The 21,575-nt window shown below is 40.7% G+C and overlaps 1 protein-coding gene across 4 annotated transcripts; it reads left to right on the top strand.

Moving 5' to 3' along the window:
• The first annotated feature begins 585 nt into the window (after positions 1–585).
• On the top strand, positions 586–20,864 carry INTS12 (integrator complex subunit 12). 4 transcript variants are annotated; one of them, XM_049815092.1, is made up of 8 exons: positions 586–715; positions 5,571–5,732; positions 7,350–7,513; positions 9,523–9,675; positions 10,211–10,398; positions 14,207–14,366; positions 15,703–15,855; positions 18,217–19,181. In XM_049815092.1, the coding sequence occupies exons 3-8, from the start codon at positions 7,358–7,360 to the stop codon at positions 18,796–18,798; spliced, it is 1,392 nt and encodes a 463-aa protein (XP_049671049.1). In that variant the 5' UTR covers positions 586–715; positions 5,571–5,732; positions 7,350–7,357; the 3' UTR covers positions 18,799–19,181. The 4 variants fall into 4 exon arrangements, with proteins under 4 accessions (XP_049671049.1, XP_049671050.1, XP_049671051.1 ...); XM_049815094.1 differs by lacking the exon at positions 586–715 and adding an exon at positions 20,771–20,864 and having other exon boundaries at positions 1,285–5,732; positions 18,217–18,537; XM_049815093.1 differs by lacking the exon at positions 5,571–5,732.
• Positions 20,865–21,575: the final 711 nt, after the last annotated feature.

Here is a 21,575-nt window from a genome sequence, read left to right on the forward strand (position 1 = left end):
ACCTGGTAGTCAACACCGAAACCTTTTCTTTAATTTTTTTTTCTTTTTTTTATTTTTTCACCCCCAAAAGCTTAGCCGTAAGCCACCAACCGTCAGATGAACGACACGAAGGCTACAAGAGCCTTTCCCGCCCCCAACTACTACCGGTCGTCACCGATAAACACCTCAACGCGGAGCTTCCAGCCAAGTCCCCCTCACGAACCAGCGGACTAACGGCGTAAGGGGGCAGACCCGGCCCTTCTCCGTCACGGAGCCCAAGGCGAGGAGGAAGCAGAAAACCAGGGCTCCCCAGGGCCGCGCAGAGGGCGCCGAGACCCGCCGCCCTCATCCCCTCAGCCGCCAACGGCCCGTTGACGGCCGCGAGGCGGTAAGCCCCGCCCCGCCCCCAACGGCTCCGTCGTCCCCCCCATCCCCCCCCCTCCGCGCGCGTGAGGCGGGCGCCCACCGCCGCTTACCCCGCCCCGCCCGCAGAGCTTTCCCGGCCCCGCACGCGGCCCTGCCCGACACGGCCCGGCGGCTTCCGCCACGGCTCCGCCCCTTCCTGCGCGCGCGCCACGGCGGGGCCCCGCCCCCGCCCCCTTTTCCTCACAGGGCTGGGCGCGCACGCCCGGAACGGCTGGTTCCGGGCCCTGGTTGCGTGAGGGGACCGGCGCGGCGGCGGACCCGGCTCCGGGCGGTGAACGGCGGCTGATCCCGTACACCCTCCTTCTCCTCAGTAAGAGCGCGGCGGGCGGCTCCGCGGGGGCGCAGACGCGACTCTGCCGGGACCCGGGAAGAGAGGGTTTGGGAGGAGGAAGAAGAGGGGAGACCCCTCACGCCGGAGACCCCTCACACCGACACACACGCACACTTGTCGGCCGTTACCGCCGGTCCTGGAGCGGGGCGAGCGTTGAGTCTCCCTGTGGTGCGGTGGGGGGAGCCCGGGCGGAGCTGGTGAGGGGAGGCGAGGCGGCCGCCTTGGCCCCGTGGGTGCTGGCGACCCTTCTGCCGGCCTCTGGGGGGACGGTCCCTCCCGGGGCCCGCGGGCGCGGCCGGTACCGCGGCCTTGAGGAAACCGGTTCAGGGCGGTAACGGCTGCGGGAGGGCCCCGGCAACAGCCCCTCGCTTCGAGCCGCCCTGGGGCGGGGGGGTGCGGGCCGTTTGACCCCCGGTGTAGGCGGACTCGGTCGTTAGCGCCGTAACGGCACCGGGAGGTGGGGGGAGCGGGGGGGGGGGGGGGGAATCGGCCTCCCCTCGGCCGCCGGGACGGGCAGCGGCCGCGGAGCCGTAGGGAAGGGGGGGCCGCGGGTGGGGGCAGCGGTTCGGAAGAAACAGCCCATGCAAATAGAGGTGATGTATGTGTAACGCAGGGCATGCGACGTTCAACCGTAGAACAAGGTGCTGCTTGATTAAGAGGTGGTGGCGGCTTATTCTTTTAAGCATTTTATTTTTGAGAGGCCTTTCCTTCGTTCTTAAAGGAAATGTCAGGGAGAAATTTGCGGCAAGTGTGTTGCAAAGGATCGGGTCGTGGCTTCGGCGTAACTAATTCAGAAATTCAGTTTTAACTACAGTTTGGCTCTTCCGCTGAGAAATCACCACGAGGATGATATGTAGGGAATTTGTAAACCTGATAAATTTCGGTAGGCCTTGAATTAGGGAAGGGTGAAAACAAAAATGGACGTTTAATGAATTTACCAGTGACTCAAACCAATGAGAGCGCCATCTGTTTAAACAGCATCTTCAGGTGCATTTTTGCAGAATATTGCAGCTTGGTGGTAGCAGGGATTAGCGAATCTCGGTTGCATAGGTACAGTTGTCTCATTTACTTGGATAAATGTTTTTTTTGTAAAACTGATTTTTGTGGCAGCACAGCTATTCATGAGGACAAAACCATTTTGTAGAAAGGTAAGGCAGATGTAACAGGAAAAGGGCTTGATCAAACACGGAACTCGTGACAGAGCTCCAGTGCAAAAAAGGACGTATACAGGAGGTGGAAGTGGAGACACAGGCTACAAAGGAGGAATGTAGAAATATTGCCCAGGCATGTGGGGATGGTGTTAGGAAAGCCAAAGCTAAGCTAGATTTAAAACTAGCAAGAGATGTCAATGGTAATGAGATGCTGTTTATCAGGAAAAGGATTCACAAGGAAAACATGGTGCTGCTGCTGAGTGGGACAAATGTGTTAGTGACAGCAGACACAGATAAGGGTGAGATAGTTGATGTCTTCTGTGGCTCAGACTTCACCAATAAGGTCTCCCAGGCCTTTTGCCACAAGGCAAGGTTCAAGGAGAGGAGGAACTACAAGCTGGGGAAGAGGATTGAAGCGGGAATTTTTTACCTGACAAGTCTGTGGGCCCAAGGGGACCGAATTCAAGGGTGCTGAGAGCTGACAGTGACTTCACGAAGCTACTGAAAGGCCATGAGATTGGGGAGATCCCCAAGACTGGAGAAAGGCAAGTCTTAAGTTCATCTTCAAAAAGAGCAAGAAGGACAATCCAGAGAACTACAGGCTGGTCAGCCTCACTCCTTCCACCTGTGGAAAGATCATGGAGGGAAGCCATTTGTAGATATAAGAAGGAGCAGGTGGTGACTGGGGATAGCCAGCTTGGGATCTACCAAGGATAAATCAAGCCTCACCAACTGGATTGTCCTCTGTGACAAAATAACTAGATCTGAAGATGAAGGGAGAGTGTTGGATGTCATCTACCATGGGCTTAGGGGGACCTAATGGAAGCCTTTATATACCTAGGAGGAGATTATTGAGAGGATAGAGCCAGTCTTTCTACTCGGGTGCACTGCAGAGGAACAAGAGACAGCACAACTTGGAACAGGGGAGGTTACAATTCAAAGTAAGGAAATGAGGGCAGTTAGGCATTGGGACAGGTTGCCCAGAAGGTTTGTCACGTTTCTGTCTTTGGACGTTTTCAAGATCCAACCGGACAAAGTCTGGGGCCTCAAAGTGTTGACTTTGCTTTGAGCAGGAGGTTGCACAGGATGACCACTTGGGGTCCCTTCCAAACTGAAGGATTCTGTGATACTTAAATAATGTATTGTTTGTGAGGAACAGAAGACAGCAAATATAGGGCAATAGTGTAATCTTAGAAATTTTGGATAAACAGGTTACTGTGATATTAATTTAAAAGTACAGTATAAAAGTTGCTGCAGAATAGAATGTAAAATGAAGGATGCCAGTACTAGTAACTCCATAGCACAAGATTTTACTCCAGTCTTCTAAAATTCTTTGGAGAATATGTCAAATAAATAAGAACTGATTAATACAGTTGTCTGGACTACTAAAGTCTATGAGTTTTGAAGTATCCCTCATGGGAGATAACTGAGAAATTATATTGTCATGAATCAAGTCCTGATTAAGATACTAAAACAAAAATTGGAGATAGAAGTTCAGTTTTTCCTGCTTTTAAGATTTTCCTTGATCTACTTTATTAAGACTTACATTAAATCTGAAAGTGGTCTGGAAAAGGCATTACTGGTAAATAAGCAAAATCTGCCACTGTCACAGTTATTAGTCAGGAAGAGAGAAAATCCTGAGGAACAGAAGAATCCAAAGGGCTTCGGGGGCAGGGCGGGAGTGAATTGATATTATGATGGTAAGTGAAATTAATTATTGATGAATGCAGTGGAGTGCATTGGAAGGAATTTTGTGCTATTTCATGTTACTGGGTTGCAAGTTAACTGCTACCGATGTTGAAGGTAGCTGAAAAGGATATGTTAGTGAAAGTCCTTTTAATCATCAGTGTCAGTGAAAAATAAAAGTATTGCTGAATTTATAAAGATTGGGTTTGATAATAGCATTGCAATATAAATTGAAGGTGTGCACTTTCTTGGAAAAATATCTTCCATTGTACACCTGTCTCAGAAAATAGTAGAAATAGGAGTTTAGAAACAGATGGATGGAAATATTACCATACCTGAAAACGTAATATAAATAGATCCATTTAACTGAAAGTTATGATGAATAAGATAATGCATGTGTAGGCATGCAAAATAATAGCTGGCAAATAAATTAAAAGAAAGGGTCTCTTACACCCTGGAAGTCTAATAGGTCTATTAAATTGGAAGACCACATATTCTTCATAGTGCTCAATTAAGCGTGTATGTATTTGGCAGAAGACAATAGTATGCTGAAGAAATGAGAGACTCAAAAAATTCTTAGATGTTTTAAGAATAACAACCCACTAATTAACTTTTTTTTTCCCCCACAGGAATTTAAGCCACTTAGAGTAGTCTGCATTGGGAGGTCACCCCATGATTGTCCATTGTAGGATTTTTAATATTATCTCAGATACTTCAGAGAGTTTTGTTACCTTGTATTTGGTCTTGTCCATCCATTGTCAAACAGTTCTTGTACAATAGTGAGGAAGTGTCAGAGACCTAACCTGACAAAGGTGCCTTTAGGGCTGGGCTAATGGGTTGATGCTTAGTTGCAAGAGGGTGCACCTGAGTTCCTGTCCCTGCTCCAGGAGTTGCCTTCGTATTCCCTTCCGTTACTGCTTTGTGCAACATCAGTTCTGCTCTCCGTTCAAGGATTGTAACACAGCCCTCTAATGTCACACCTGCATTATCAAACTGCTGCACAAAAGACAGCATCATACCCACTTTTTTCCTATTTCTTTTTCCTAAACAACATTTGAATTATGTTCTATACAAAGATTCCACTTCAACCAGAAAGTCAAGGAGAACTCTTGTGCAGAATAACCTGTGGTATCATTGCTAAAACACTGTACTGTTCTTGCTCCAAGGCTATCAAGTTGCTATATGCTGACTTCACCACCAGAGGAGCAGTTTATGAATGAAAACATGAATGAATGTAATTGGATCTTAGGATTATAGGTATCAAACCACTGTTCTGATCTGTAAACATCTGGAAAAAGCCACCACCAAAAGCAATAATTTGCCTTTCAGACCAGGCCAGTTATTGGTATTAGCCCGTTTGACAGTTGTGTTATTGTGGTCCAGTAAGGAGAACATATTTATCAACTTACTTTTTTCAGATGATGCTGTTTTTAAGACGGCTATTGATGTGTTCATCTTTCCATTAAATATACTTACCTTTCTCAATTTACAAACAGGTATTTTTCTTAATTTGAAAATATATGCCTAAACTGAGCATACTTGAACTATTTAAGAAGCCCAGTTTCCTCCCTTCCCATGAGAAATTTCTTGTGATGTTAGTTATAACTGTAGTAGCCTATGACATAATAATTCGCCCTTGACAACAGAGAAAGAATTCCTGTGATTTCATATGCAAATAAAAGAATAAATACAGTGAACCCTTTTGAAATTTGGATTTTAACAGTTCCTTTACAATAGATGTCTTTTTCTAAAGACAGCGAGAGCTACAAATAAATCTGGGAAGCATTACCTTCAGAAAGATGAAAATGGAATTAGTATGCTTACACTTGTTCTCTAAATACTGCAGGCATCCTGTATTGGCTGCTAATGACTGTTGAGGCTACTTGTTCCTTATGTACACAAGCATATATTCCTAGAAGAAGCCTCAGAAAAGAACTTAAAGGATTTTTTTAACAGGGAATTATTTGAAATTTCTGAAATTAGTGTTTTAATTCTAGTGTTGTCACTCAACAGAAGGTTTTGCAGAGTCCTAATTTAAGATTATATGGTACTGAAACTTGGAAGACTTATTTACAGAACAAAGAAATGGGAGAGGTAACCCACCCACAGAACTCCGGAGCAGCCTGAAAATTTATCAGAGAGAGACATAAAAAAAGAGGGTACGTGCTTTCCACACACATTGAATTCACTTTTTGTAAACATCAGAGAGAGACGGAATTGTCTTTATGGGGCTTGCGCCGCAGTCTCTGCTTGATCAGTGAAAAAGCAGAGTAACTGGTGTGTAGTACTTACTAGCAGAAGTTCTGTGGCCACCAGCAAATGATTTGACAAGTAGCAAAGATTAAGAAAGAGAGAAGAGGCTCTTGAAGAGGATTCTTAACTCTCTGCTGGGTCCATTGATAAAATCCCTATGAAGTCTACTGTATGTTGAACTCCTTGATGATCTCAGTCAAGCGATTCTCTGGTGTCTTGTGAAAGCTCAGCATGAGATAAAGGTTCCCGGAGACTTCTAGGAAAGTGTTGAGGGAGCAGGCTGCCGCTGCTGGTGTTTTGGCCAGAGAGGTAAAAGTTCACTGCCTTGAATATCAAAAGGAATTCATCTGACAAAACCTTGGAAGCTTGGGCTGAAAAAGCTGTCCAGGCAGGGCTTTTGAACAGAACCGATGAAAGCCTGTTCAAGAATGTCTTCTAGATTACTGTATTAAAAAACAAAACAAAAAAACGTCCTGATGCGTTTCAAATGAGATTTGAAGGGATAATTAACAATACCACTTCTCATCCATTTTGGAAAAGAGCAGGAAACTTCCCTTCCCATGTTATTTCTTAAATTATTAAGTGTTAGTTACTGATTAAGTTAGAGAGCTATCTGTCTTTGTAGGGACAATTTCTGATGTAAATACAGTTTCTTAGAGCTTTTATTATAAAAATTAACAGAGAAGGCTCCAGAGTGCAGGAATGTGTTCCTATGAAGCAAACATTTTTTTTAATTATTTTATTTTTAAATTCATTCTAACCTCTTCCTTTCTTTATTCCATTTACGTTGACACTGTGGCATCTTAGAGCTCTGGTTAGTCATTGCTTGAAATGAAAACCTAGGCTATTGCAAGGGGAGTTGGATAAATCACAATCTGAGTTATGAATTTTCTCACCATTTCAGCTAAATTTAAAAATGGACAATGTATTTTGTCAGATTTTTTGTGTATGTATAAAATCATATACTACTGGTTTATATCTCTTGTATCATATGTTACAATGAGCTGTTCTTTTCAGAAGTTTCAAAAGTTAATTTTTCTACAAGTGAGAGATTTTTCTTTGTTATTCTTAAATGAGCAATGAGATAGAAATCACTGCATCAGCAAATAATGTTAAGGAAGAGGGTGGTAATTGCTTTTCTTGAGGTTTATGCATATTTTGCATACTTTTCAATATTCTGTATGTATGGAATATCAAGAATACGGAATATTGATTCCATTTATATAAGTATGATGAGTTTAGTTTCTGAACATCAGATATGCCAAAGAACGAATTTGATGTCACTTCAGATGTAAAGCCAAATTCAAGTTCCGCAGCTCTGAGATTCACAATTAGTCATTTTCTAATGATGATAATTACTTCACGTATCATCCTTGCTGTGATTTAATATCATTTCATTTTACATGCACACAAAAAAAAAAATCTTCTGTGAGATAGTTAACCACATGCTGTTATCCTCCATCTGAATAAAGTTGTCATTGTTTTCCTTTCCAACGCCACCACCCCCCCCCCTTCTTCCAAAGACACCACGATGGCTGCTACAGTGAACTTGGAGCTTGATCCCATTTTTCTGAAAGCCCTGGGCTTCTTGCATTCTAAGAGTAAGGACTCTGCTGAAAAGCTGAAAGCGCTTCTTGATGAGTCTTTGGCCAGAGGAACTGACTCAAGCTATCGTCCATCTCAGAAGGTATTGATATTGGAAAGCATGGGTCATTTTTGTATGTTTTTTTTTAAAGCTCCTGCTATTTCTAGGTAGTCTTTTATAGCTGAAAAGTTAAAAGAGATTCAGAAATTGAGGAAAAAGAAAAAGTAATTATGGAATGTTCATATTATAGTTCCCCTTTTATGCAACATAATCTGTTTGATTAATTGAAGTTAATGGGGGGGGGGGGTGTGGAAATCCTTACCTTGTTGGTATACCAAGACCTGTAAGAGAGATATTCAACGCTATATTGCAAGTCTCGTGACTTTGTAATAGTACTTTTTGTATTCACTTTTATATTGGTTTTGGCATTTTTGTTTGTAAACTATCATACATGCTATCTAAGGTGAACCCAAAATTATGTATTTTTCCAGCTACAATCAGAGCTAAAAGGTCTTTAAAATGCAGATTATTTTTGCCACAGATAACTATGAAACAAAATAAGCTATTTACTGATAAAGCTGGATCTCTTTTCTTGAAATTCTGTTGATGAAGTCATATGAGAATGAAAACCACCAAATGGTTCAAAGTAGAAATGATTTGTAGGCTGAAACCATTGCCATCCAATGGACAAACATTATTTTTCATATACTGAAAATCACTAAACACCTGCTAGAGAGAATATTTGAATCTGAGGTTAGTGTATGGAAATAACCAAGCGGGGACATCTTTATGCTGCTACGTATTGCCATATGGATAATGAGGTAGTGTTCTCCCCTAGGATGCCTAGAAGTCAGCCTGGTATGTTCTAATGATTATCTGTATGCTGATACATTAGTAATATTTCATCTCTATGTGTACGTGGTTCCAAATAACTAAAAGGCACTATTACTGCTACAGCATACATCATGCTTGTACTGTGTGGTCTAACTCCTTTTTATTCAAATTGTTAACTCCCTGAAACCTAAACTGCAGTTCCCTCTTAACACAGGTCTCAAAACTCTCATATGCCCTCGATGTCAGAGCTCAAAGAAGCATTGGTTTGTGGTTTAAAGAGGAAGCAGGGAGCCCCATAATAGTGCTAAGAGGCTTGGGAAGCCAATTCTAGTAACAGCTGGGCTGGTAGTCACCTGCCCTCAGGTGAGACTGAGGCTCAGGCCAGAAGACTGAGTGTCTCCAGTATCAGCTGGACTGCAAAGCTTAGAAATGGAAAAATGTATAAGAATTCCTTTCTTTGCGTTCTCAGGCTGCAGGATTAATTTGTGGTTGACCATGAAATCCAAGAACAGAGTAAGGAGCACAGGATTACCACAGTCAGGCAGACGAGGAAATCCATTTCTGACTCTGGATGCAAAAAGAAGTCAGCAAACTGGGTGCGGGGTCGTTGAAGCTCAGAACCCATCCCAGTATACAGCAGAGAATTACTCCCTTCTTACCAAGCTGGGGGGGGTACCTTGCTTGTGCACATTGGTGTGATTAATCATTCGTTTACAGACTCGCTTGCTTCTTATCCATTGCTGACACTAATTGTGTCATTAATAAGAACTATTGATTTCTGTTGAGATCTCAATTTATTAATCTGGTAGGTGAATATGGACTGAGATTAAGCGGAGGTCAATATTTTGCTCCATGAGGGAATGAAGTATTGATGTCTGGTGACATCAGATGTCAACTCAAATTTTCAGCTTGTATTGAATTTTGTCCTCAGAACTATCTGAAAATTTGTGTTCATTATCTCTTTGAATTTAAAAGCAGAAAAGTTTTCCTTTTTAATTAATGTTCCAAAGAGGATCTGTCTCTGGAAAAGGAGCGCCTTTTCCTCTGGAAGGTGAGTGATAAGGGAAGGTTTTAATAATTGACCGCAGCTTAAACACACTAATTTGTCAATGTAATATGAAAATATTTAAGAAAAGTTTAAAAAAAAAAAAAAGTGTGTATATAGATGATCAATGTTGTATGGCATGTTGTTTGCCTATCCTTTTATCTAACTAATTGCAAACGAGGAAGTAACTCAAATGTAGGGTTTGCCTTCAGGGTTTTTTTTCTGTTTTTAGGAAGTAGAGCAACCAAAAGTATCTGTTACCAAACCTATTTCCAGTAAGCAAGAGCCTAAAGCTTCTTCTAGTTTGCCTTCTGGCAACAGCAATGGCAAGCCCACTGCATCAGAAAAGGTGAAAAAAGAAACAGAAAAGAGATCTGCTGATAAAGTAAGTAGTTTTTGTTCTCTAATGAAATAACTTGGTTAATAAACTTGAAGATGTTTTAGACAAAAGCTCTCCTTTTCAACCAGTGTAAGCCAACTCATCTAATGGTGCGTAGCCTATGAGCTGCATTATCCAATCATGTTGCCATTTAGGCAATCTAACAAAAGTCTTGTTATAATTATTCTGTGAACGTTTTCCTTGCTCATTGCAGGGGGGTTGGACCTTTAAATGTCCCTTCCTGTGACTCTGTGTTTTAAATATCCTGATAATAAGAGGTTACTAAAATGTAGCAAGCTGAAATGTGGGATTCCTAAAGCTTTTTCAAGGATTTTGTGGCAAAGTACAAAAGGTAGACTTGAGCTTCTGATTCATAAATATTTTGAAGAAAATGTGTATCTAAGGAAAATACATTGTGTGTATGCTGTGTAAAGTACACCACCTTATACTGCTAACCTAATTGTTCCAGTTATTTTCTCATTTTAGTAATATACATTAGGTTTTTGCATTTTCACATTTGCTCTGTGTATGTGTGTAATAGATAAAAGGGGATACTGCTGAAGGAGCTGATACACCAAAGAAGCCCAGACTAGAGAAGCAGGAGGCTCGTTCCTCTCCTATTACAGTTCAGACGAGCAAGGATTTATCCATGCCTGATTTATCTAGCTTTGAGGAAACCAGTGCTGATGACTTTGCTATGGAAATGGGATTAGCCTGTGTTGTTTGCAGGTAAGTCAACATTGCTTCATTGCAATTCTGTAGTTACCTTTGTTTTTTTAAAAATTGTGTACTATTGAGTTAATGCTTCCTGTAGTTCTTATTCTGGAAATCACTTAAGCACATATCCAAAATTAATAATACATTTAAGCATCCTTCATGAATAAGAGTGATTTCTTGAAAATGGAACACTTAATGAGAAAACTAACTTTTCTTCTTCAGGAAAAGGGCAAGTGAAAAATAATAAAGCTAGCCATGATGCAAATCCCATCGTGACCAATACTGATTTTTAATTACTGGAAAACAAGTTAAAATATTAATGGCTAATGCTTATCATTTTAAAAAAAAATCAGTTCTCTTCTGAAAACATTTTTAAGTGGTATTGTTATGAGATCTGTATGTCTTGCTCCTCTCTTCATAATCATTTGACGTCAATTTACACGTAGCCGTGTTTTTTCAGTTAACAGTGTAAATATATCTTGCAGTCAAGACAGGTTCTTTTTAGTTTTCAGTAAGGGCTCTAAAATTGGATCTTAGTAACATTCTGCTAACAATACATTTAGTGTTAATAGAAGCATATAATATGCTTTTGAATATCCATCCTGGGATCAAAACACTCAAATCAGGATTTGGTTTCACAGATGATTTATATCTTTGTAAGTCCCCACTGCTGCCAAAAGGAACAGTTTGGCTCTCCCAATGCACCTCCTTCCCTGTCCTGTTTAGGGGGTGTATTGCCCACACAGGTTTGTGATCAGCTGAATCAGCTCTCCACTTGGGTTTTTCAGTAGGTTTAGGGTTTTGTCACCTTGGTGAGTGTAAATGCTTATGCTGGCATGTGTGTGGATGCAGGAATGTAGAGCCAGGACAAAGAGGAAGGTGGGACTGGCCTTTTGGTAGCAGTATGTATTTTAGCTCAGCTTAAGTCAGTTGGGAAACTATGCTTTATAACTTTGTTCTTCGGTCATTTCTGTGGTCAAGGAAGTGTCTCCAGTCCAGGGAGGATAAATTTCCATTGTTACAGTTAATTATACTGTTAACCAATTGTGGGCTGATGAGATTTTATGTCACATTCCCATGTGTTAGCTCAAATGTTTTATTTTTTATTATACACATTGAAAAAGGAAGAACAGTTGAAACATTTGAAATATGAAATAAATATTTCAATTTTACCTTTCTTACTGCAAATTCCATTTTTCCTGTCTCCTAAAGGGGGAAAGCCCTGTTCAGCAGTATGTTAAAATGCTACTAAAACCAGTATGGTATTAACTTATTTGGCAAGAGGGGATAAAGAAAAGTTTTGTTTAGACAGTCTTGAGCTGCTGTGGATTATTCATTCTGCATCTTCTCTGGCAAAGGAAAACACAGGCGTGATGAGAAATGCCTACAAAGTAAAGAAGGTAAAGAAAGAAAATGCAGCTACTGTGCCTAGCATGGCCCAGACTTTGCTTTGAAAAGCTTAGGCCAGCTATGTGGTTCCATTAGCTGTTCCACAGTCAATGTTTAACCTGGCTGCTGAAGGTGTTGCTTCTAGCTAATAGTAGTCACAAATTCATAGTGCTCTTGCAAAGGATGCATCTATCCTGGCTAACTAAAATAGCTCTCATTAACATGATGCCAGAGGGATGGAAAAGCACAGGAGAGAAAGAAACAACCCATTAGAGAGGGGATGGCTACGGTCACCCAATGCTCAGGATTTGTTTCCATTTTACATGAAACCTGTTGGAACAGATCTCAGGTGGTTCTTGACCTCCAGCTCACACTGGACAGGATGTTTTTCAGAGTAGTCGTGCTTCAGACTTTCTGAATCCAACACGATTAGACAGTATTCCACTGTTTACTGCACAGCTTTCAACATATGGGCCCTTTTTGGGGTTGGCCATCTTGAGCCAAAATAATAACATTCCAGTATGTATGAAATATAAAAGCACTGGATACTCTGTAAAATAACTCAAGTATGAATAGTATTAGAAAATGACATCTTTTAATAACTCAGTTGTGAATGAAAAAATCATGTCCAATTGCAGAGTAGGCAGGGTTCATAGCCAAAGGGTTTATATTTATGTTGCTTTAGAAGACAACAAGAACCCGGCTGTGGGTTCACAAATGCAAGAGTGCTTTTAAATATTAACTATTCCTTTTTTATAGATGTAAAAACTAAAGTAGAGACATTAAATGTTTCTTCAAGATTTGCCAAGTGTCAAATGTATTTTCATGGTGATTAGGAGTACTAAATGTTGATGCCTGTGGTGTTTTTCTTTTTGTTCTTTTATACCAAGTTAGGTATAAGGAGAGAGGGAGTATTAAAATAACCTCACCCTCTCCAATACCTGCAGATCTTAGAAAAACAAGACTCATCAGTTACATGGCTTCTCAGTTCTTATGAAGAAGAAATACTACATCCAGTTTGCAGATGATAGTGAACTCTGTCTCTCAAAAAAAGCAAAAAAAAATATGTCTTTAAAAAAGCCTGGTTTTGAAAGAACAACCTTATTTTTTATGAATACTTTTTTGTTTGTTTTCTGAAGGTAAAAAATCATTAGGCTTGTTTTGTGGTTATCATTTAAAAATAACTCTGGTTTAACTTGTTTCTGGGCATGAAGAGTTCATGTTTTTTTAATCAGTCTGGGATTGTTCTTTGTAATTTTAAAATAGGGTGAGTCTCCTCCCTTGAGACATGGGGTTGAAACATCAATGCTTGTTCTGACCCAGTTTATTTAGGAATAAGAAACAAACCAAATGGCTTTTGAAATATCCTGCATCTAAAATAATGGGCCCTGGAATTTCAGAAAGGTTTCTCCCTCCATTTTTAAATTGCCTGTTTAAAAGAGAAATATTTCTTAGAAAATGTCCTAGTATTCATATGGACAATACCTTCAGACTTCATTTTCCTGTTACATAAAGAAATAAGGTATTACCTTTCCCCACCCATCTACAAATAGAGTTTCCATGGTTACCTGGGTACCTGCTCCTCAGGGATATGAGCAAAAGCAGCTTAGCAATTAAATAGCTTGATTTGTCATCTGAAAGAAGAAATCATTAGGAAAATGGTATTTGGCTAATTCACAGACATACTCCCAGTCATGTGTATATCACTAATTTGTCATTTATACAGCGTGATTACTTTCACCAGAGGCCCACACAAAATTAAGTCCTCATCACCAGCTTACACGTTTGCTTCAAGGCAGGACTGCACAGTTAATCCTTGCTATTCCATCTTTCCATGATTCTGGTATTATCTTGACTTCCAAGTGTCTGTTTGTGTAGTAGGGACCAAAAGGATGGCTAATAAAATGTCTTTAAAGTAGTATATAGCTTGGATGATGATGCTTTTAAATTCTGTAGTAGAAAGCACTCTTACAGGCTTGTCATTGAGAAATTATTTGTTCTTGAACTATAATGCTCTACAGCCTACAGCAAAATTATCCAAATGTAGAGTAGGATAATATAATGAGGAAGTCATAATTGGTATACAGTGAGGTATCCATAAAATGCCCAGGTGAAGCAAAGCAGGTGAGACTTACATTTCTAGCACAAAAATCAAACGGAGAAATCAAGTGTCTTATACACATGTGTAACAGTATAGAAGTTTTAGATTTTCTTGAAAGAAATTACCTTTTAGAAAATACAAATTTTCTAAAATACTAGGAATAACTCATACAGGAAGAAAAGGAATATATTTCATTTGCCACAGGTAGAAAATATATGTGAAAGCAGAAATATTTTTAGTTTTTATCTTAAGCCTTGCAAAATTTGTAACAATTGGATAATCCTTTAAGTGCTTTCTTCCATAATCTGTTCTTAACTATTTGCTCTGCAGGCAAATGACAGTTACTTCTGGGAATCAGCTAGTGGAGTGTCAGGAGTGCCATAATCTCTACCACCAGGATTGCCATAAACCTCAGGTGACAGACAAGGAAGTGAATGATCCTCGACTTGTATGGTATTGTGCCCGCTGTACCAGGCAGATGAAGAGAATGGTAGGAGTCAGTTTTTTGTCTCGTATGAACACTATCTGAATACAGCAGGCTATTTCTAATACATTGAGAGTATCTTATGGGTTGCAGAACTGTTTGGAAGCATGTTGGAGAACCATTTTTCTCAGCAGTGCTTCCCTTACTGTAGCTGTGTTTTTTAATGTAGCATCTCAAAGAGTATTCTGTAACGTGCTGCTTAAACCAAGCTTTTTTAAAAAAGCAGAACTTGAGTGAAGAAGAGTAGTGAAATAAGATTATTTCCTACTTGGTAAGCAGCAGTTGAAAACTTTTTTTTATTTCAAGTGATACTCAGTTTTTAGTACATGTCTACCCAATAGCCCTACAGTTTTAGGTTTTTTTCTCAGCTTTGGACATGAATGGTTGTTTTCCTGTAAGACAGGACTGCAAATTTCTGTCCAGATATTAAGTGTTGAGTGTTCTCAGACTCAACTATAAGCTGAGGGTAGCACATTCCAGGAAAAAAAATCCCTTTGTTTTGATTGATCTGCATGTTAATTTCTTGTCTAAGGAGTCTAATTATTTCTGATCCCACAGGAATCCCACTCATCTCATTATGAGAAACAAAGATCAGAGTAAGAAAGCATCTTTGGGTGCATAAAACATTAACCATTAGTTCACACAAGTTTAGTTCTGACATTTTAAAATCAAACCCTTTTATACAACAGAAAATGTGTTCTGTTTTGGAACTGTTCTGTGACAACTTAGCAAATTATCTATTGAAATGGCTCTACTAAGAAACAAGAAAAGAAGGCAGTAAGTAAGATCCTGGCCTAGAAGTTATCATCACTGACTGAAATACATGATTATTCTGATGATCATCAGGCCTTTGAACTCAGAGGAGTGTTTGCTTGAGGTCAGTTACTGCACAAGACAGCCATTGCAGCCATTCAACATGCCCTTTCCTTTTTTTGTTTCAGCATAAACTCTACCATTTTACCTGTTACTTAGCAGACTCTTGCAGCCTGCATCCCAGTACTGCTGGATTATGTCCCTGTCTTCCTCAAGTTCACCTGTCTTTGCCTTATTTCTGTGGAGGCCCAGTGCTTTCCTGTTCCCTAAGTGTCAACACTGCTGCTCTTTCCATGCTGAAGTAGCAAGTCCTGTTCAGTATGCCTTTTGGCTGGACTCTGTCCCTAGTAACATACTCAGCACTACCTCCACATCCCCTATTACTGTATTTCTCAGGCACCATTCAGCTTGAAATTGTAAAGGCTAGATTGCAATCTGATAATGCTCATGCTTTTTTGTTAACAGTCAAAACAGTCAATGTTATGGGGCACATGACTTATTTGTGGGGTTTTTCCTACCACTTACACAGGCTCAGAAGACACAAAAACCTCCTCAAAAACCAGCTCCTGCAGTGGTTTCAGTTGCACCAGCTGTGAAGGATCCGTTGGTCAAGAAGCCAGAAATTAAGTTAAAACCTGAGACCCCACCAACTTTTCTAGCATTCAAGAGAACTGAAGTCAAGGTAACGTAGTTTAAATTTTCTAGAGGAGGAGTTTGCATTTCACTGCATAGATTATTGTTTGTTCAGTTAGACCAATCTTTTCTCACAAGAACCATGAATGAAAATAGTGTGCTATACTATGTGTACTGAGTAGTACCATAGCATAGTGTTTTGCCTTAACACTAAAAGAGGAGGGGGGGGGACGGGGACGACACCCTCAATTCAACTGTAAGTCCCTAAAGCAACCAGCTCTTGATGGTGTTTTTTTGTTACAAGGGAGAGAACAGAATTTACTTTAAGGATTTTTTTTAATACTTTACACAAGTAGAAATTCTCATAAATGTGTGCTAGCAACCCAGAAAGCCAACTGTATCCTGGGCTGCATCAAAAGAAGCATGACCAGAAGGTCGAGGGAGGTGATTCTGCCCCTCTACTCTGCTCTGGTGAGACCCTACCTGGAGTACTGCCTTCAGCTTGGGGGCCTCCCAACATAAGACATGGACCTGCTCAAGTGGGGCCAGTGGAGGGCCATGAAGATGATTAGGGGGCTGGAGCACCTCTCCTATGAGGACAGGCTGAGAAAGTTGGGGTTGCTCAGCCTGGAGAAGAGAAGGCTCCGAGGAGACCTTGCAGCAGCCTTCCAGTACTTAAATGGGGCCTACAGGAAAGATGGGGAGGGACTCTTTAACCGGGAGTGTAGTGATAGGATGAGGGGTGATGTTTTTAAACTGAAAGAGGGTAGGTTTAGATTAGATATTAGGAGGAAATTCTTCACTGTGAGGGTGATGAGACACCAGAACAGCTTGCTCAGAGATGCTGTGGATGCCCCTTCCCTGGAAGTGTTCAAGATAAGGTTGGATGGGGCTTTTAGCAACCTGGTCTAGTGGAAGGTGTCCCTGCCCATGGGGGGGGGGGGGGGGGGGGGAGGGTTGGAACTGGATGATTTTTAAGGTCCCTTTCAACCGAAACCATTTTATGAATTGTATAAAAGATATGATTTGCTCTCTGTGATCAAGTAATATATGCATATTTTGATAGAAGCCTTCTCCTCATGATAATAGTGGACTTGGCAGTGCTGGGTTAACAGTTGGACTCGATCTTGAAAGTAATTTCTGGCCTAGATGGTTCTATGATTCTGTAATAGGGAAACTAGCTGACTCTTGAGAGATCTAATTTAGGAGGCTGCTGCTTCATATATATGTTGCCTCATGTTTCTGTTTCTCCAAGTTATTTAATAAATATTGTCACAAGTTGGTCAAAGGTGGTAAACCAGAAGCAGTGTAATAAATAACATAGTAGTCTAACAAAGCATGACCTTTACCTAGGAAAACACATTTTTAACTGAGAATCAAAGCAGTTATTCATGTGCTCAAAGTTATGTTTGCCATTGCTCTGCCTAGATGAAAACCATCATGAATAATATGATGGCTATTGCTCAAGCACCTACACTTGTGAATAACTTTTTTCACTTCAGCAGAGTTATTTATGTGCCTAAACAAGTTGTAAGAGTGAGGCCCAATTTCATCCATCATCTTTACTGTTTAGAAACTGTCTGGATCTATTATAGAAGGAGTATTACTCAAATAGAGGGTTTTAATTTCCATTTTGACTCTGCCGGTTAGTATAACTCTGGTTTTATAATTCAATGTGTGTAGTATCGCCATCTGAAAACTGGTGATTACAGGGTTTAAGGTGTGGGAACTGCAGTTAATGTGGTATAGCACTTTGCAGGCAAGGAAAACCATGTTTGCAGTAAGTTTGTCTTTTGCGGTACCTGAATGGGAAGACTACAGGAAAGAAGTCCAGTGACTTTGGTTTGGTTTGTTGTTTTTTTTAAATTGTATCTGTGGTACAGGCTGCTAAGAACCAAGAGGAGGGAAGGGAAGGAAAAAGTTTAGACACTGCTACTTTGATCAAAAGACTGTAATAAATGCAATACTTAATGGCTCAGTGTCTGATTTCTGTCTGAGCATCTCTCATCTTGTTAAAAAGTGACACCAGCTAACGACAGTAAACAATAAAAGGTGGTGGCTTGCCTCGCTTTTTTATACTTCACAAATCTGGGGATTTTGTAGTTACTTCAGTTAAACCATCTTTTAGACTTTAAGGGGGGGATCACAATGCCATATGATAGCCTGCTAGCTGTATAGAGGAAAGGGAAGAAAAGGTAGTGTTGATTTTATGTGGCTGGGAAATTAAAAGTTGGCTGCAGCTGGCATCCTTTCCTTTTCTTGTTAATAGTTTAACAGTAGTGACCAGTGATGAAATATTGTCCACTGGGTGTTCCTGGGAAAAGAACTGAAGCAGAGACTAAATCTATTCCTGCTGTGATGTGTTACACAAATAGGTTCTGCTATAATAAGAGTGCTTTATTTATTTTAGACCTCAGCGGCAATTTCGGGGAACTCAGCCAGTACAAGTGTTTCCTCTTCAGCAACCAGTGGCCTTACAGGATGGGCTGCTTTTGCAGCCAAAACCTCCTCTGCCAACCCATCAACTGCCAAACTGGGATCAACAGCACAGAGCACCAGTGGGAAACCTGCAGCTTCTTCAAATAACCAGAAACCTGTGGGTTTGTCAGGGTTGGCAACTTCCAAAACAGGACTAGGGTCAAAAATAGCTTCTGCCAACAACAGCACAAACCCTGTTCAGCTGAAACCTCTTCCACCTCTGACACTGGGGAAAACCACTCTTAGCCGTTCGGTAAGCAGTGACAACGTCAGCAAAGTAGGTCTTCCTAGTCCCAGCAGTACTACGCCAAGCACCAGCAGCCAAGTGAGCAGTGGGAATGGCAACAGTGGGACTGCAGGTAACAGTGGAGGCAGTGCAAGCAAAACCACAGCAGATACTGGTAATCAGTCAACCTCCCTAAAAGGCCCAACTTCTCAGGAATCTCAGCTCAATGCTATGAAAAGGTTACAAATGGTCAAGAAGAAGGCTGCTCAAAAGAAACTCAAGAAGTAGTATGGCTGCTTGCTAATTTTGTTCGCTGTGTTCCATGAAACAGCAGCATTGGTGTTTTTCTTAAAGAAAACCCCCCGGTTACTGGACTGAAACAGTAGTTAAATCAGGGAAGCCCAAAACCTATGTTATATAGGAGGTCAAACTTTGATAATCCTAGTATTCCTTCTGACTTTGCAAATCTATGAATTTAATATGTTGCAGGAATTCACTATTATATGCTCCTGTTTTTTAGCTCAAAGCACTGAAACTTCAAATTGTAAAAGTTGGGTATTTTGGAGTATAAAAAAAAAAAACAAAAAAAACTTATGTGGACACTTAAATTGAACTTGCCGAAACTGTCATTCTTAAATGTTATTAATAAAAGTATTCTTAATCTGGGAAATCATTGCTGCTTTTCTTTCACCCCATTTTCCAATACTTAAAGTGCTTCACCTGTTCAGAGTTGTCTATATTGTGTGGAGTTAATGATGTTTATCCAAAATTAGACAGTTCTGTACAGAAAAGATATATTTTCTTTTAAATTTCAAAAATTAATGGTTAAACAACATGCTCTATTTAAAGTGAGAATTTTAAGTGGCCTGTTTTGGTTTTCTACTGTTGTGGTTTAACCCCAGCCAGCAGCTAAGCACCACGCAGCTGCTCGCTCACTCCCCACCCACCCAGTGGGATGGGGGAGAAAATCGGGGAAAAGAAGTAAAACTCATGGGTTGACATAAGAACGGTTTAATAGAACAGGGAAAAAAGAAACTAATAACTATAACGCTAATAAAATGACAGCAGTAATAATAAAAGGGTTGGAATATACAAATGATGCTCAGTGCAATTGCTCACCACCTGCTGATCAACACCCAGCTAGTCCCCGAGCAGTGATTCCCCCTGCCCCCACTCCCCCCAGTTTCTATACTAGATGGGACGTCACAGGGTATGGAATACACCGTTGGCCAGTTTGGGTCAGCTGCCCTGGCTGTGTCCTGTGCCAACTTCTTGTGCCCCTCCAGCTTTCACGCTGGCTGGGCATGAGAAGCTGAAAAATCCTTGACTTTAGACTAAATATTATTTAGCAACAACTGAAAACATCAGTGTGTTATCAACATTTTTCTCATACTGAACTCAAAACATAGCATTATACTAGCTACTAGGAAGACAATTAACTCTATCTACAGTGAGAAACTTCATGGGTCATCGTGGTGGTGGTGGTGTGATTCTCTGAGGGAGGAGAAAAGAGCATTGGCAGAAGATATATGGTCCCTAACCTGTAAAAAGAGTGAAAGAGTGCCAAAACCGTTTTCAAGCTTTCTTAATCTGTAAAGACCCTTAATATTGTCCTGTTGAATATGAATGGAAAATAAGTGGTAAGCAGTGTATATTTTAATTAAAAGCACAGTCTGATTGAACCGCATTGTTTTGATGATGTGAGAGAGGGAAAAATAGAAGAAAATGAAGGGAGTTGTCTTAGGTGTCAGTAAGTTAGCTTCCTTTCTGGCACACCTGAAACACATAAGAGTTTTTGATGACCTAAGTATTCCATGCTGTTAAGTATTGCTATAAAATTCACAAGCCTTGCATGTGTCAAAGTAGTATTGCTTGCCAACTTATCTTGGAAAATTAAGCCTCTAGTCTCTTAACTGTTCTACCATAGCGTGTATGATTATTATTTAAAATTATTGCTTTCTTATACAAGGAAGTTGCAAAGGCAGAAATCTCTTTAGTAGTTAGTGACAGTGTTGGTAGATAAAAACCCTTTTCTAGCACTGTTGGGTAGTTTCTAATGGAGGGAGGGGTTTGTTGCTTTTTTAAAAAATATATCTATTACAGAGTTTTGAATCAGTTGGAAAACCTTTTCTAGCAATTTCTGTAGGAGATAGAAACAAAAGTAGATGCATACAAGTGCACGTCTTCTTTCACAGATACTCAAAGTAGCAAATGAATTGCTTGTATTCTAAAAGTTCCTTTTCTTTCCCCTTCCCCTCAGTGATTTGTATTTCAGAGGGAAGACTCTGCTCACGTATGCTTTCCCAAATCTGCTGGAAGACCCCATATTTGAATTTACTGGCAAGTATTACAGAATTTATTCTAAGTGGATATTGGCGTTGAGTCTTTCAAGGCTTGTATGTAGATGGGTTTAAGCCTGGGGAGAAGGGTTGGATTTCAAGATGCAATTTAGAGAGAAGGGCCAGGGCATGTTGGAGTTTTAGAAGAGTCTTAAGCTTATAGAAAGGTGATTTTGATCTCTTGGCTGCAAAAACATACTCACAAAGAGATGCTAGGACACAGACCCTACCCAGCTGTATTATGGTACCTGTTTTATCCCCGGAGTTGTAATTAGACAGAGGGAAAACTACAAACCACCACACCAGTTCTGATGTTGCACAGTGTTGGATTCGTATTAATCTAAAACCCATGGCAAGCTCTCTGCTTGGGTTTCTGGCTGGCTAGCCTGCCAACAGTGTCTGAAGGCGCAAGGGCCAGAGTTTGGAACTTGGGAGGCCAAGTATTAGGATCCATGTAACCTGGAACAGGGATCCTGATAAGCCACTGTTCCTCCCACAAAGGATTTTTTTGATTTGGGCAGGAGTCAGAGGTATTCAACAACCTTCTTCCTTTCTCCTCAACTCACTGACTTCCTTCCCCCCCCCAGTTCCTTTGTGCATTTGCAAGTATCTGAAATAGTGATATAAAGTATGTTAGCTGTTAAAATAGGTCAAAAATATTTGTAATAGCATAAATATTCAAACAGAAAAGATTGCTTAGAGATCTGAATATTTTCCTTTAGCCCT

Source organism: Accipiter gentilis, chromosome 12 (assembly GCF_929443795.1).
Source record: "Accipiter gentilis chromosome 12, bAccGen1.1, whole genome shotgun sequence".
NCBI classification, from domain to species: Eukaryota; Metazoa; Chordata; class Aves; order Accipitriformes; family Accipitridae; genus Astur; species Astur gentilis.

Bases quoted from the DNA above. Each gene is read 5' to 3' on its own strand.
- INTS12 (XM_049815092.1), top strand. From the start codon at position 7,358: ATGGCTGCTACAGTGAACTTGGAGCTTGATCCCATTTTTCTGAAAGCC. The intron at 14,367-15,702 runs GTAGGAGTCAGT...CCACTTACACAG, and splicing joins CCAGGCAGATGAAGAGAATG to GCTCAGAAGACACAAAAACC. The intron at 15,856-18,216 runs GTAACGTAGTTT...TATTTATTTTAG, and splicing joins TCAAGAGAACTGAAGTCAAG to ACCTCAGCGGCAATTTCGGG.